The sequence below is a fragment of the Cololabis saira genome, chromosome 13 (assembly GCF_033807715.1).
Source record: "Cololabis saira isolate AMF1-May2022 chromosome 13, fColSai1.1, whole genome shotgun sequence".
In the NCBI taxonomy this organism is placed as follows: Eukaryota; Metazoa; Chordata; class Actinopteri; order Beloniformes; family Belonidae; genus Cololabis; species Cololabis saira.
Genome location: NC_084599.1, coordinates 20,219,924 through 20,235,925, shown reverse-complemented (window position 1 = coordinate 20,235,925; position 16,002 = coordinate 20,219,924). Strand labels below are relative to the sequence as shown.

Below are 16,002 nucleotides of genomic sequence, written 5' to 3'. Positions count from 1 at the left end.
GATGTCGTCATGCCTTCTAGCATGAATCGATCCGTCTTTACACATCTGGAGCTTTCAGTAGTTGCATCCTCTTGCCATTTTTCCGAGTGTTTTCAATATTTAGGCTTTAAACTCTGACCATGATTTATTTTTAATTTTTTGCTCTAAACTTGAGAATATCAGCATCTTTGTTTCTGAACTTGTTGTTCTTTACCCCCACTTTACCCTTCCCTTTTGTTCTTTGGGGGGAAAAATATCACTATCCCTAAAACAACATATAAAAGAAAACACGTCTGATTGCTGCTGATCTCACATATTAATCTTTTTGCTAGCTGTCCTCTTGGAATAGTCTTCTAAAAGCGTTTTGGCGTTTATTTTTTATTGGAACAAATAATCCATAACAGCATGCTTTCAGAAGCCTTTTCCCAGAAGTGGGACACTACAGTTCCCAGGTTCTCCTCAGCTGAGCTCAGTTAATTGGGCTTGCCTTCAAATTCTCCCAAGGTTGTTGAGGTGAAAATATCAGTTTCTGCCCTTATGTGGAAAAAACCTGATGTGATAACAAACACTGAGGAAACTCATGTTTTTTTTCTTATGGTGTTTTTAAACTAAATGTGATGCAAATTTTCACCTCTTATTTAAATGGCTTGTGGATCTTGGAAAAAAATGATGCTGCATGCTGTTGTTTGAGGGTGTGCTACAGACATATATGTCTGTATTGTCTTTATTGATTATTGCCACCAGGGGGCCTCACAGCCTGGTTTGTACTTCCAAGGTCCAAACTGAGGAAGAGGAGAACTTCACAGCTCATAAACTCACTACAGAGGAATGTTTTGGGCTAGTTTTGAGTTGCCTGGGTATGTGTTTTGCCTAAAGCTTTGCAAGAGGAATGACAGCACCGTGCTTTTAAAAGGGATCTACCAGCTTTATAGTGCAAAATGCGTGCTTAGATATGTTGGACTGCCACAAACACCCAACATGGCTTTTTTGCCTTTTTGTTACAAATCCATACTCGCAGAACCCAAAAGTTGAAGGTGTTTTCAGATCATGGAAAGACATCCGGTGGACAATTATCATGTCAATAATCTCATGAGCAAATTCAGAATGTGTACCTTTTACATTTTCTTTGTTTAGGCCGCTTGCAGACAGTGAGAAGCTGCCAGTAAGATCGCACCGTGCAGTAGAGGCTGCAAAAAGCCCAGTGGAAGATGGAGAGACAGAAAATGCTGCCCCACAGGAGCCCAAAAAAAAGAACAGCAAAGAAAAGAGGGAGAAGAAGAAAGATAAAGACAGAGAGAGAAAGGTGAATGATCTTCATATTACTTAGATGAGCTTTGCTGCTGGAAACGGCACATGTCATTTTCACACCTGACCTTGAAACTACTTCTTTATTTTTATTTTTTTATTTTTTATCCCCGTTTTTTTCCCCATTTTTCATCACCCAGTGCTCCTACCTAAGTGACAGTCCTGGGCAACTGCTTCTTTAAACGAAAAAATCTGATTTATGCTCCATAAATCTGTCAGTATAAACCTGTCAACCGCTGTCACTGTGATCACTTGGTGGGTGTACTCCTCAACCTGTTTTCTATTTTTTAGAAGAGCAAAGATGAGAAAAAGAAGAAAAAACACAAACATGAAGAGAAGGAGGAGGATCTTCTTGGGGGTGAGGCTGATGAGCCTGTGGTCCAATCAGAAGAAGCAAGTGAGGTGGCAGCCCCACCCACTTCCAGCACTGCTGAGGTATGCTGCTCTTATATGTGGAAGCAAAGATTTCTCATTTTTAACAGTTGAATGTATTAAATATTTGATTTGATTTTCGTAAACTTAATTAAATGATCTGATCTAAAATGATTGATCAAAAATGGCTCAAGAATACCCCTGCCTGCAGTAGAGTGTACAGTTGTTTTCTTCAAAGGTTATATGCAAAAGGATATATTTGAGTCATTTTCATTGATTCAACACTTCCCTTGCTTCTTCTCAGTCTCTTTCATCAGCTCTTCCGGCCAAGTGTCAGTTCCTCGTGGCTGGCTCTACAGTCTCTTGCCAAATGCCTGATTTATTTATGAAAAAGTGCACAGTCATCTCTATCCGTTTTCATGAATAGTAGTAAGATACAGATCCTGTTGGGCACTCACCCCTCTCACTTCCTGCCACTCCTCTCCCTCCCTTGCTCTTCTAGGTTTCGGATCTGGATTTCTGGCTCTCAAACGCTCCAGTGCCCTCTAACACCCAGGTTGAGTTGTCTTCCCTCCCTCTCTCTTATGTCCTGCCCTCGTCTTCTTAGTTAGCACATTCCCCTCTTCATAACCTTATGTTTCATCGACCTCTGTTATAAACTGGATGTGCTGCATAGTCTGTTTCGGTGGTCTTTTGCATCACGTTTTCCTTTTCCTCATCTGAAACACCGTTTTTGATATTTCCTCTCTCCACAGGTCACACAAGCTATTGTCTTTCATTTTAAGCCCCACCTGTTTGCAAACGCATGTCTGTGAACACAGTATGTGTAACTGTCGCACAGTCCCAGTGGTGTTGCTCTGCAGCTCTTGTTTTTGTTTGTTGGTGGTCTTGCCAGTCAACGTGGGTAGCCTTTGCTGTTGTTTTGGAGATGGTGACAAGTAAGCAGAGGTCTGACACGGTCACTATCATGACTTTTGACTGATTCTTCAGTGGTCATGTGGGTCAAACTCAGCCCCCGAATCTCGCGCTCAGAAGGCACGCCGATTTTTTTTCCAGTGTCCAGCCGCGGTACTGCAACAAAAAATCCCATGGGGCCCAGAAAGCTTTTTTCCCATAGCAATAGTAAAAGAGAAGCTAAAATTGTTCACAGGACACCTCCAGCTGTAATCACCGGCAATTACTAATATGTGTATTCTATATTTTTAAGTCATGGACTTTATATCCGTCAAAAATGTTTTATAACGGCCAGAAAAGTCAAAGAAAAGTCTCTTTCTGGGCGTGACGTCACGGCTGACGTCACAGCCGTGTCCGTGCATTCCACGGATGTATTATATTAATAGATATTATGTAATTATATTAATACATTAATAATATATGTAATACTATACATGTAATAATATACATTAATTAATATATTATATTAATACATATTATATTAATATTCGCGTCATTGCCCCGGGGCATGATGGGAGGCCCCAGAGCATCATGGGAGTTGACTCAACTGCGCATGCTCTATGGGCCCCTTAACGCGGAAGTAAACCCAGAAGTCAGAAATTCTTTCGGCGTATGCGCTGGCTGAGCAAAATGCATTGAAATGAATGGGCGGCCATTTTTGATGTACCATCCAGTTCTATAATACATCCATGGTCAAACTCCCTAAGGATTTTTCTGTTTTAAAAGGATGTACTAAAAGTTTATTAAAGCTAAAAAGGCTTATTTTTAAAAGGGAGACATACTATTTTGTATGTGTTCAAGAATATTGCCGATATTTTTTTTTTTTTAAACTCTACCATAACACATTTTGAAAATGTGAGAGATACACTTAAGGGTTTTTTTTTGGGGGGGGGGTGGAGAAAGTTTAATGTATGTAATTCTTTCTCCACACGACACCTTAAACTTCCTCCTGTACTATCAGTAATGGAGCATATAAATAGATAAAATAAGTTGAGCCTTTAAATGCATTAAATTTTCTTTTTTCCTGACTCAGCAGTAAGACATATTGTTATATTATTAATTAAACTTTATAATGTATCACAGATTTTTTTTTTTTTTTTTTTGGAAAAGCTTGGTTTGTTATGTTCAGTTCTTTTTTGTATGTTAGGATATACTCAATAATTCAGGTGTGCCTGGTGTTTGTGTTCAGTCATTTCAGCTATCAGCCCAGGAGGAAAAGCTGACCCAGAAACATGCCTCGACACCTCCTGTGTGGAAGGCTTGTTTTTGTACTAGCTGTCACTGCAGCACAACGATCATAAAGTAGCAAATATGTAGGCTGTCACAAGGATCCTGCACACCAGGCTCTTAACTTTCCAGCAGCAGCTGGAATAGCTGGTTTGTGCAGTGGATCCAGCATTTCCAAAACCTGCTGCTGTACATGTAAAGGTTATTGGAGACAAAACTAACTTGTTAGTTTATATTTGATTTACTTACTTGTCCAAGTTTGTGTTCTTGCATGATAAACTCTTGGTTTTACAAATCCAAATTTTTGTTCATTTATTTATTTTGTGGAATCACAGATTTTTACAGCTTTTTTCTACAACACAGTGATCTCACTAACTTCACTTGCATCTCTTGACACAGATGTTGCAGACACTACTGTATACGTTACGTGTTATGGTCACTAATGCATTTATTTGGTGGTGTTTTTGTGTGTCTGAACAGGAAGCAGCAACAGTAGCGGCAGCAGAAGCGGCCCCCACGTCTGGGGCACCGTCTGGCGCAGCGCCAGACTCTGAGCCTGATGAGCCCAAAGAAACCAGCCTGGAGGAGTCTGTGAGTAACCACCGATGACGTGATAATTGCAAGGTTTGGCTGAGCCCTTTGTAGTTCACAATGTCCCAACAGGATACAGCACACTGGTAGCTCTTAAGCGCTCACGTGTTTCTGTAAATGATGTGGCATAGACCTGCCAGTTTGAGAAAGAAAAATATTTTTACCAGTCGCCACGCTTCATTACCAGTTTAACCATCTATTGATTGTCCAAGAACTTATAATTGTGTTCTTTTGGGGTTGTTGATGATTAGAAGTCCTCCAAGCACAAGAAGAAGAAGCAGAAAAAGGAGAAAGAAGAGAAGGATAAGAAGAAGAAAAAGAAGCATCATCACCATCACCACCACAGCGATGGCGGTGGAGAGGAGTCGGTGCAGAATGGCACAGTCGAGGAGGAGGAGCCTCTTCCGGTCAGTGTCAGTCTTAATACAGCCAGAATTGAGAGCAAAAACAAGTATTGCTTAAATAGATTTTTATTACACATTTCTTTACTTTAATATATCATTGTTTTTTGGGGGGAACTGGCCTTAATTTGTTCACTGTTTTGGAGAAGTAAAAATGCACTGTAACTTCAACCATTGTGTTGTTTTTGAGTTTTATTTTTATAATTTTGATTTTGGGAATTTGAAATCTGCTGGTAACTCAAGGCTTCATTCCCCTACAGTAATTCTTTATTTTGGCGGCAACTTGCTATAAAACCCACAGTCATTTACAAATGTACACGCACCCTTGGTCGTTGCACATCTTTTCTACATTGATCAAACTCCTGTTTCACGGTTAACACAGTGATGGAGAACACCTGATCTGACCTGAGCACTTCTCTCCTTTCAGCCCATGTCCAATTACTGTCTGCTGGCTGAGAACTCCTACATCAAGATGGTGAGTGGTGCTAACTTGGCTACTGCTAGGGCTCATTTTGGTATCGGTGAAATCTATTCCCAAATTCAATGTAACCAGACTATGTTGGACATCCTTTGTTATTCAATGATGATTGGTTCCTTCTTGCCTATTTTTATTTTGTATTTTTTTTTAATGATACAGAAAGATGAATTGGTTTTCTATCCAAATTCTGAATTGTATGTGATTTAATGAACAAGAAAATCATTTTGATTACTTCAACAAATTGTCTCTTTCACCACCCCTGTTGTGTAGTGTTCCTGCGCCTCAGTACGTCTGTGTTTTTGTAAGAAAATGTAATATTTTTATGGAGTTAAAATGGATACCCATGGATTTTCCCAACAGAGTGAGGAAATTTCAGTCAATTATTGTATACTGTACTTGTTTTCAGACAAACATGGCAATGACCATATGTGTGTGTGTGTGTGTGTTCTTTATGGTTTGAAAACAATTTAAGTTAAGACTTAGCAGAACATGCTTGTCTTGCGATTGGGAGTTTAGAAGTCGTAGTGGATTTACACGGCAGGATTTACTGACGGCATCGGGTCACTTGACTCAACTCTTGACTCCTCCATCTGGTCTCTAACAGCTGAAGCTGTTATAAATGCATCATGTTTTGTCATTAACATTATGATACAAGTAAGTTCCGGTGACTTGATGTCTTTTTCTCCATAGTTGACGTCAGCTGGCATTTATCCCAATGCTTTCTCTAGCGTGCTATTTTATGTGCTAGAAACACCAAAGAGACTAGGGCCTTTCTGCTAAAGTTCAACCAAATTTCGATCAATTTTCCCAAGTCTAAAGGGATTGAATTTTCTTTTTCATGTTCTTCCAACAACACTGGGGTTTTGCCCTTCATTCCCCTCATGCCATCTATTGCGCTTTCACTGCCTATTTCTTTAGCTAACATTTTTCTCAAACTCCTTCTCCACCAACTCCTTCAAATTATCTAGAATACTTGAGATTTGGACAAAGTCTGCGAGTCATTGTCAAGTGTCACAAACTGCATCTTGGAAACTTTCAGGCAAGGCAATTGGTAGCTGATCCTCAAACTTAGATTTGCTTCTAAAGCTCGGTGTATCTGCAGCCCAAAACGTGTGCAATGAGAATGTCAAGCTTAAAGTCACATAGTGGGAACAAGGAAAGCATTTAAAAAAACACATTGTCTAGATTTCTCCCTTTGTCTCCCTTTCTTTAAAGATGATGGAGGATGCTGAACAGGTATTGATTTAAGTTCTGTCATTGACAGGATATCTAAGAACTCTTTCCTGGACTTGTTTTTCCTCTTTTCTCTGTGTTTACAATCTGTCGTCAGGGGCAGACTACACAAGTGCCACTGTTGCACAGTATCTTCACTTTCTGAGAATGATTCTGTCTGTTTATCTTTGTTTCAAACTGGTTTTGGAAATGTAAAGTGTGCTATAAAATCAGGGTAATCAGCTTGGTTTTGCTGTGTTTCCTGAGTGCTTTCTTTGCCTGATAAATGTTTAATTAGAGAGGGAGGGGACTTTGAATGATAATTATCAGTTCAAATAGATTTTGTAAAAAAAAAAAATGTTTATGAAGAACGTTAACAATCATTTTTTTCCCCTCTCCCTAAGGTGTATGACATCCAGGGGAACCTGCAGGATGGTAGTCAGGTTGTGGTGTCTGTTATATTCGAAAACAAGTGTGACAGCTTCCTTAAGTCCATGGAGTTCAATGTCCTGGACTCTCTGAACTCCAAGCTGCAGAGGCCAGAAGGTTCAGGTCCACATGATGGCCTCACCGTCCCCTTCCAACTTCCTCCTGGTAAGTGCTTCGCTCTTGGATGCAAGTCTTTATCTTTTTTTCTTTATCTATGTTGTGTGTAATAACATACTCACAACAAAGATATTTTAAGGGAATATGTAGTGTGTTGGCATCTTTAATCCACTAGTCTAAAATGGTGTGGACATCATCTTTCATGCAGTCTTTCACCTTTTACCAAGTCACTTGACATGTAGGCTACCATTAGTTTTCAGTTTACTTATTAAATGGTTTTTCTGGTGATTTTTTTTTTTTAGGAGTGTCCAATGAGGCGCGGTTTGTCTTCACTGTGCAAAGCATCATAATGTCACAGAAACTGAAGGGAACTCTCACGTTCATTGTTAAGGTTGGTAACAAAACATGCTTTTTCTCATGTATATTCTTGCTACCTGTTTTATGGTTGAACAGTTACGGGTTTACTTGCAAATGCACAATTCTGTCAACAGGGTTATCAGGGTTATCGACTTAAAAAGTCGTATTACATTGTTTTGGTTTTTCTCCCTGTCCTTTGTTTATTTTTTCTACTTGGCAAAGGTCTACAGAGTTTTAATGCTAATTTTCAGAAGAAATTGAGTTCTTCTAATGGCTGACATTTTACTTTTTTTTTTTTTTTTTACTGCTGTTGATACACCTCTTACCCAATGTAGACGCAGCTTAATTTGCCACATATTTACATTACCTAGCACAGCATTTTCATACTGCTTGACTTGTCTGAAACCCTTCTGTACATTAAGCTAACCATTCGGATCCATCGGGACCTTTGATTCTAGTCTCCATCTCCTTAATGGCACCCTTCAATCATTTCAGACAGACATAGGCTTTGCAGCAGTTAAGAATAAAAGGATATTTGAGAATGAAAGCTTGAAACTCTTTTCTTGTGGACTCCCAAAATAGGCACATCAACATACGAATGTATGTAATGTTGAAAAATGACTTTGTATTTTAGTAAGACAAGGGTACCATGTTACCGTCAGATGCAGTTTTTATTTTTTTATTATTTCTTTGGTCCCGGCAGAATGAAGACTCCTCCACTCATGAGAAACTGGACTTCAAACTGCACTTTACCTGCACCTCTTACCTAATCACTACTCCTTGTTACAGGTCAGTGATTTACAATGGAAATTTGAGCACCAACTAAATAATTGTATCTGCTGGATTCATTTGCAATAAAATGAAGTTGAATATTTGTCAGTTATATCATCTCAGCTGGTGGCACATAATTACAACATGTCTTTATTGAATACACCCATTGCACATTCACATTGTTCAAGAAAAATTAAGTTAACCCTTGGAGTTAATAGCTGGTTGAAGTCCTTAGGTTTTTTTTTTGACAGCTTGTTTACAGGAACTGTTAGACACTTTTGTAGGATCTCTGGGGTTAACGCCTCTCTTGACATCATCTCTACAAAGTCACGGTCTGGACTCTGACTGGGCTCCTCCAGAAAGCAGATTTTCTGCTGTTCTGTGGTGAATTTAACTTACCTTGTCCTGCTACATCACTGTTCTTCTTAGCTTCAGTTTGTGGACAAGTGGACTATAAAAAAAAAAACAAAAAAAACCTAAATAATGTCCTCCTACCGTGCTTGTGGCATGATGATTTAAAAAAATAATAATTGTAATGCTGGTAAAGCTGTAGCCTTTTTGCAGCTTTATAATAGTGCTTATATATTTTTCAAGTTTTGTTACCAAGGTGTCTTTTGACAAATTTTAGTTTCACAGCAATGTTTGTTCTTTTGGGCAGCACTGGCTTCCCTTCCACACTCCCATGAACCTGCCTGTTGATTGGGTTTTACATATGATAGACTTATGAACAGATGTTTGCCAGTTCTAGCCATCAGCTCTTACTTGCACGTTCCTCTTTACATTACTGGAAATTCTGCATTGTTCCTTTGGGGTCATCTCAGCCTGGGGGGAGCTGCTTCTGGGAAGAGTAGCCACAATCCTGAACTTGTTTTTCATTTATAGATTAAAAACAAGTTCAGATAACTTTGAACTGATGATTGCATAAATCCTTATGAGATGTATCCCTTTCCAGCCTTATACAGTGGGTACGGAAAGTATTCAGACCCCTTTAAATGTCCTCTTTTTCATTGCAGCCATTTGCTAAAATAAAAAAAAATCATTTTATTTCTCATTAATGTACAATTAGCACCCCGTCTTGACAGAAAAAAACTAAAATGTAGACATTTTTGCTAATTTATTTAAGGAAACACTGAATATCACACAGTCATACATATTCAGACCCTTTGCTCAGTATTGAGTAGAAACACCCTTTTTGAGCGAGTACAGCCTGAGTCTTCTTGGGGATGATGCAACATGTTTTTCACACGTGGATTTGAGGATCCTCTGCCATTCTCCCTTGCAGATCCTCTCCAGTTCTGTCCGGTTGGATGGTGAATGTTGGTGGACAGTCATTTTCTAATCTCTCCAGAGATGCTCAATTGGGTTTAGGTCAGGACTTTGGCTGGGCCGGTCAAGAATGGTCCCAGAGTTGTTCTGAAGCCACTCCTTTTTTATTTTAGCTTTGTGCTTAGGGTCATTGTCTTGTTGGAGGGTGAACCTTTAGCCCAGTCTGAGGTCTGCCAGAATATCTCTGTATTTTCATCTTTCCTTCAATTGCAACCAGTCCTCCTGTCCCTGCAGCTTTTTGCAAACTATGCAGGCTTTCATATGTCTTGCACTGAGGAAAGGCTTCCGTCTTGCCACTCTGCCATAAACCCCTGACTGGTGGAGCGCTGCAGTGATAGTTGACATTGTGTAACTTTCTCCCATCTCCCTACTGCGTCTCTGGAGCTCAGCCCCAGTGATATTTGGGTTCTTCCTTGCCTCTCTCACCAAGGCTCTTCTCCCATGATTGTTCAATTTCTGGTCTAGGAAGAGTTCGGGTCATCCCAAACTCCTTCCATTTCAGGATTATGGAGGCCACTGTGCTCTTAGAACACTTGAGTGCTGCAGAAATTCTTTTATAACCTCGGCCAGATCTCTGCCTTGCCACAATTCTGTCTCTGAGCTCCTTGGGCAGTTCCTTCGACCTCATGATTCACATTTACTCTGACATGCACTGTGAGCTGTAAAGTCTTATATAGACAGGTGTGTGCCTTTCCTTATCAAATCCAATCAGTTTAATTAAAGGCATCTGGACTCCAATGAAGGAACAGAACCATCTCAAGGAGGATCAGAAGAAATGGACAGCATGCAAGTTAAATATGAGTGTCACAGCAAAGGGTCTGAATACTTATGACCATGTGATATTTCAGTTTTTCTTTTTTTAATACATTTGCAAAAAAATCTACATTTCAGTTTTTTTTTCTGTCAAGATGGGGTGCTGAGTGTACATTTATGAGAAATAAAATGAACTATTTTGATTTTAGCAAATGGGTGCAATGAAACAAAGATGGAAAAATGTAAAGGGGTCTGAATACTTTCTGTACACACGGTACAGGTCAGCTCTTCTTGGTTGTATGTCTCCGGAGGCCTCTTTGCAAGGTATAATCCACATCAGCAGATGTTTCTGTTGAGCAATAAACTGAAAATGTCGGGGTGCATTTTACCAAAGTACCACTAATCCACACCTCCAAATTAATTTAATTGACTGGACTCCAGATGTGTACATTCTGACTAGAGTTAGCTTTTCTTTTGGTAATTCTTTCACTTACTTTTTCCTCCTGTACTGTGAATGTTTATACATAGTCGGTAAAAATGTTAAAACGTCGTAATTGTGTGTTATCAGCATAAGCATTTTGTGTTTATCTGTTGGGATTTGGATGAAGGTCTGATCACATTTTATGGCAATTAATGCAGAATCCTAGTTGATTCCAGGGGGTTCACATCTTTTTTTTTTTTTTTTTTTTTTGTTTTGGTCTGTGATGTTTCTAAACATGAGTGTCCCCTTACTTTGGGGATATTTTGTCAGTTTATAGGTGAGATGTTGGCTTAACTTCACCAGAGATCAATTTTAGAATATCAATAATGAAGATGGGTCATGATGTGAACTGATTTACATAACTGATCCAATTGTCTAAATCTTAGCTCAGTGATGGAAATACAGAAAAATAATTAACCTCTGGGCTCCCTGAAACTCATCTGAAGTTTTTTTTTTTCCCTCCCTCCTCCTGCCAGTGATGCTTTTGCAAAGCTGCTCGAGTCAGGAGACCTGAAGAGCAGCTCCATCAGACTGGAGGGAGTTAATATGCCGTTCCACCACCTGCTGGCCAGGATCTGCTTCCACCACCACTTCTCTGGTACGGGTTTAATGTTTCCACGTGACACATTTGCCCTAAAACACTGAGGCACACATTTTTTTTAATAATTGGGAGGTTTTAAGTCAGTATAATGATTAACTTGATTGGTAATTTTGTTTAGTTTCCCCCCCAAAAAAGTAGTAATAATAATAATCATGATTCATGCAGTTTGTGCCAGAATTCTTGTTCTTTGTTTCCTTTAAGTTGTGGAGAGGATCGACTCCTGTGCCTCCATGTACAGCAGGTCTATCCAGGGTCATCATGTCTGTCTGCTGGTCAAAACTGTGAGTGAACCAGTAAAAGTCTTTTTGTCCTCTGTTCTCCATCGAATCTTGGTATAAAACGTAGTTGACAACTTGTAGACAATTATTTCAGATTTTGACTTGCGCTTCGTTGTTTTGTTTTTTTTCCTCAGTCTGGTCAGACAGTTTCCATTGACGCTAAATGTGACGAACAGACGCTGCTTGGGAATGTGCTGGATGAGATCAAGCAGACCTTTTCTCAGTGCTGATTGTGTCCACCAGCCCCAGGGAGCCCCCGACCGCTCCATGCTGCCCACTCCCTCACCGAAACACAACATAATCCTGCTACAAAACACTGCAGCTGCCACTTCCAGCGTTGTCCTATTTATTAGCCCGCCGACTCACAAGGTTTCTTTTCCCTTTCTTCTGTTTTAGTGCCCCATACTTTCTTCTCTGAACTCTGAAGTCACTCCGTCATACTTTATTGTTGTTTTACAGACTCACTGTGTACATGCTGCATCTTCTTTGCAATGCACTTTTCCTTTTTACTCTGGGGTTTTCAAACAGCTGCCCTGTCCCTCCCTGACTCTGCGCAGAGATCCTGTTTCAGGATGCATCACGTCCTCTGCTCTTTCCTGCATTACCTTTCCACCCTCTACTCTGGCTGTTGAGTCTCTGATAGTTGACAGTCATGTAATGTTATGTTCATAGCTGGACTTTTGCTGTTGATGGTTGAATTGTATTTTTACTGTTTGAAGTTTTACGTTTTTGTCATTAGTTTGTTTTTGTTTGACGTTTTGTTGGTTCTTCTTTTTCTTTGGCTGAAGCCTGTCTGCGCCTTTGTCTCCGTCCTTTCCTTTCACTCACTAAACCTCAATCCTGCTTGTTCGCATAGGCCTAGCAAAACAACATGACTGAATATTTTCCAGACTGGTTCTAGCAGCAAAAGAGCACTCTAACCTGATCACCCACCACTGACCTGATGGCTGGAGAAGACCAGACACTTCGCAGCTGCATTGACAGTAAAACAGAGATAAAACCAGAGCTAAATACAATAAAATACAGGAGTTGTAAACTTGTAAAAGGCTTTTGGGATCAGAGCGGAGTCAGTGTATGACACTGCTGGTGACGTCTGCAGTGGTTTGGTGATTTTTGCTCTGTGCCTTAGCCCCTGTTGTCTGACCTACTCCAGCACTTGAGGATTATTTTAGAGCCCCACCTCTCTCCTCAGTATATCTGTTGATCTAGCTGTGCTGATCCCCGTCACATTGAACGTTAAATCTCTCTCTACAAATGTTAAAAATGTTGAGGAAAAAAAATTGTTGAAGTGGACTGTCATTTTTGGATGGTTTTCTGTCAACTCAAAAACATCTCTGTTCTCTTCATATTCAACTTTGATTATTTAGTTAGATATCAGCAGATGTCATTATTGCAACCCAAACAAAGGAAATGGTTATTTCTGGGAAGCAAATGTTGTAAAGGAGACTCTGTTCTGTCTCTTCTTTGTTTACACATAAACAAAACAATCTAGCAATGAAATGCCCGTGCTGCACTTGCTGTGTCAAGTTGAAGCACCATGGAATTACATTGTCAGTTTCATCTATTAACAGCTACTGCTGAGGATTTCTATGAATCAGTATTAAGTCAATATGGGTTTCAATTTGAGGAAGCATTTACTCAGTCTTCATGTGAATTATTTGCACCTGTGCCAGTGGGATATTTTCACGTCCGTAGCTCCATCAGTGCTGGCTTACGTCCAGATAAATCCATGGTGTTTCTTTGCCCTTCTGGAACAGTCTCGCTACCTTTTATGTGCTTTAACACATCATGAGAAGCATGATTTTGTTTTTTTTCTTCCCTTCCTAAGAATCAGCCTCCTCTTAGAAGCTTCTATGGGGTAGTTGATGTTTTAATTTGTGTAATTCATAATTTAGGTCACTATCCGATCCAACTAACCTGGTAGTAGCAAGATTAAAACTGACTCAGTAGCGTCTGTTTATATTTATATAAATATATATATACTGCTAAGGCCCCTTCACATCTGTCTGCTATTGTAGATAACTGTTATAATTGTTTGTGACCAGAAGTTCAGGTTAGCCATTCCACTAGTTATTCAGTCCAGTAGTAAAGTCTGAATACGGAGGTGATCATTTGTTTTTTTGTTTTTTTCTGGAATGTTAATAGAAGATATGTATGTATTCCTTGTTCCCAAAAATGACTGACAACCGTCAATCCCAAAAATGACTTGCCTAATCATGCATTGTCCTTTTTCTGAGCATTCTGTGCATAATAGATTAAAATGTTTATATTGCATGAGTAGGAATGTACACCTTTATTTCCCTGTTTGTTTTATGAACATGCTTACATACATGGAAACAAGACATTCCAAATGGTCCTCTTTTCCTCTTGAGATTTCTTTTTTTTTAATTAAATGAAGTTTACTTGACCATTCTCCTTTTTTTTGATGGTATTGTTTTCATCTGTTCAGTTAAAAGAAATATCATTGAATGTTTTTAATTATTAAGCATGGGGGGGAGGAAGGGGCTTCTGTTTGATGTTATGACTTTGAGGGTGTGAGGCTCAGAAAATGTTTAAAAGGACAGGTCACATGAAGCAGTGTACTGAGAAACAACCCACTCTGTCTTAATTCTTTTAGTTCAGTTGTAGTGAGTTATTTTACCAAGTTTGGCTTGTGACATTGAAATATATTCTCAAAATGACAGATCTTGGTCATGTCTTTTTTTTCTCCATATTCACTTGTCAAGCTTACAATGTACAATGTCGTAATTTAAAGGGGTTTAAATAAATTATGTACACCCCCTTTAAATAACGTTCACCCAAACTGAAAATAAAAACTGTAAGAAGCTGTTGTAGTCTTTCTTTCTTTGCTTGTTCAAAAAAAATATTCTTTGAAGGTTTGTTGTATAATGAAACTAACTTCTCTACGAATTACACAACTTTTATTTCTTGATAAAACGCAAGATTTTACCAATAATGTATGAGTCACTACGCTGAACTTCAAGTCCCATGATCCCTCGCGACAACGCGTCATCGAGACCTGTGCTGAGTGACAGCGTGCAGCTGCGAGAAGTAAAGTTTACCAAGTTGACCAAACTAGATTTTGGATTTGTGGTTTGTCTGTCCAGTTAGTTAGTTTTAACTCAGAAATATCTCTGGTAACCCTTTTATATTTTCGCACACGAACTAAAAGACAGACTAGCTTCCTACTGCATCGCCAGCCGTGATAAAAATCAGGTTTCCGGTTTGGACTTTCAGAGTTTTATTAAGATTAGACGCAATGTCTTTATTCTGCTTAAATTACAGCCTTTGACGGGTTTGTGTAGACTTTAAACAAACTGATAGTGATTCAACCAGGTGTGTTTTAACAGGGAAACATCCCAAAACACGCAGGATAGTGAGCCCCGAGGACTAATGTCCAATATGTAAAAACAAAGGGTGTGAATAAATAAAATGCTGACAGATGAAAAATGCAGTTAAATTATAAAATATTATTTAATAAAGGCTATCAAAGAAGACAAGGACTCAAACTAACTCAGAATCACCAGTTAGGCTGACGTACACGCATTAACTATGGGAGTACCGAGAGAAAATTAAGCAAATTCCTATCAGAAAGGCCTCTGCATGGAACCCATGAAGCCCAATTTTTCAGGATATTTACGTCTCAGATAGACCCCACCTACAAATGTTGGCTTGGAAAGATATAAAGAAAATAATATGTATGAATTTTTAAGGAAGCTAATTGGTAATGGTTTCTTAATCCGCCCATACTGATACTAAAATAGCATAGAAAATCTGTAAATATAAAGTGAGGAAAGAGATCACACAAGAACACTGGGATAACTTTTTATTAAAACTCTTTGGGGAAGCGTATGCTTCGGGCTCAAACCAAAAAACAATCTTGAGACTTTATTTCAGATTCTAAGTGCGACCTGTAGAAAGGCCATTACGAGAAAGTAGTTAAAACCAGAAAAACCTACGGTGGATGAGTGGATACACATCATTTATGATATTTTTAAGATGGAAAGAATGACTTTTGCCATAATATTGCAACAAGGGGTGTTTTTGAAAAGATGGGCTAGATGGATTATGTATGTCACACCGGAACGACCATCCTTTATCTAATGCTAAAGCTTGGTTTTACGTCCCTCTCTCCCCTTTGGTTTTGCTTTGTCTTTTTACACCTCTTGTAAACATTTTGTTGTAGTAGCATAAAGGTGGACCCCAGCATCCCTGTTCTAGGAAGTTTACTTCTTATTTAGTTTTTATTTCTTATAATATGGTGGAAGGACCTTTTCATCTTTGTATTATTTGTATACTTCCATCCATCCATTTTCTATACCCACTTTATCCTGTTCCACTGGCCGATTTTTCTACTTATTTCAAGTGAA

General features: G+C 39.1%; 1 protein-coding gene across 8 annotated transcripts in view; it reads left to right on the top strand.

Annotated features, from left to right (window-relative positions):
- Window positions 1–14,461, top strand: part of ap3d1 (adaptor related protein complex 3 subunit delta 1) — a 30,428-nt gene extending 15,967 nt beyond the window's left edge. For 4 of the 8 annotated variants that reach the window (XM_061738187.1, XM_061738185.1, XM_061738186.1 and 1 more), the window contains 13 exons: window positions 1,114–1,282; window positions 1,576–1,719; window positions 2,159–2,212; window positions 4,318–4,428; window positions 4,680–4,835; window positions 5,257–5,304; window positions 6,523–6,543; window positions 6,924–7,113; window positions 7,368–7,456; window positions 8,126–8,211; window positions 11,230–11,351; window positions 11,556–11,635; window positions 11,767–14,461. In XM_061738187.1, coding sequence (XP_061594171.1) covers window positions 1,114–1,282; window positions 1,576–1,719; window positions 2,159–2,212; window positions 4,318–4,428; window positions 4,680–4,835; window positions 5,257–5,304; window positions 6,523–6,543; window positions 6,924–7,113; window positions 7,368–7,456; window positions 8,126–8,211; window positions 11,230–11,351; window positions 11,556–11,635; window positions 11,767–11,862 — 1,366 coding nt within the window. In that variant the 3' untranslated portion in view covers window positions 11,863–14,461. The remainder of the gene's footprint in view (window positions 1–1,113; window positions 1,283–1,575; window positions 1,720–2,158; window positions 2,213–4,317; window positions 4,429–4,679; window positions 4,836–5,256; window positions 5,305–6,522; window positions 6,544–6,923; window positions 7,114–7,367; window positions 7,457–8,125; window positions 8,212–11,229; window positions 11,352–11,555; window positions 11,636–11,766) is intronic. The other 4 variants (XM_061738190.1, XM_061738184.1, XM_061738182.1 and 1 more) reach the window with 3 other exon arrangements.
- Window positions 14,462–16,002: the final 1,541 nt, after the last annotated feature.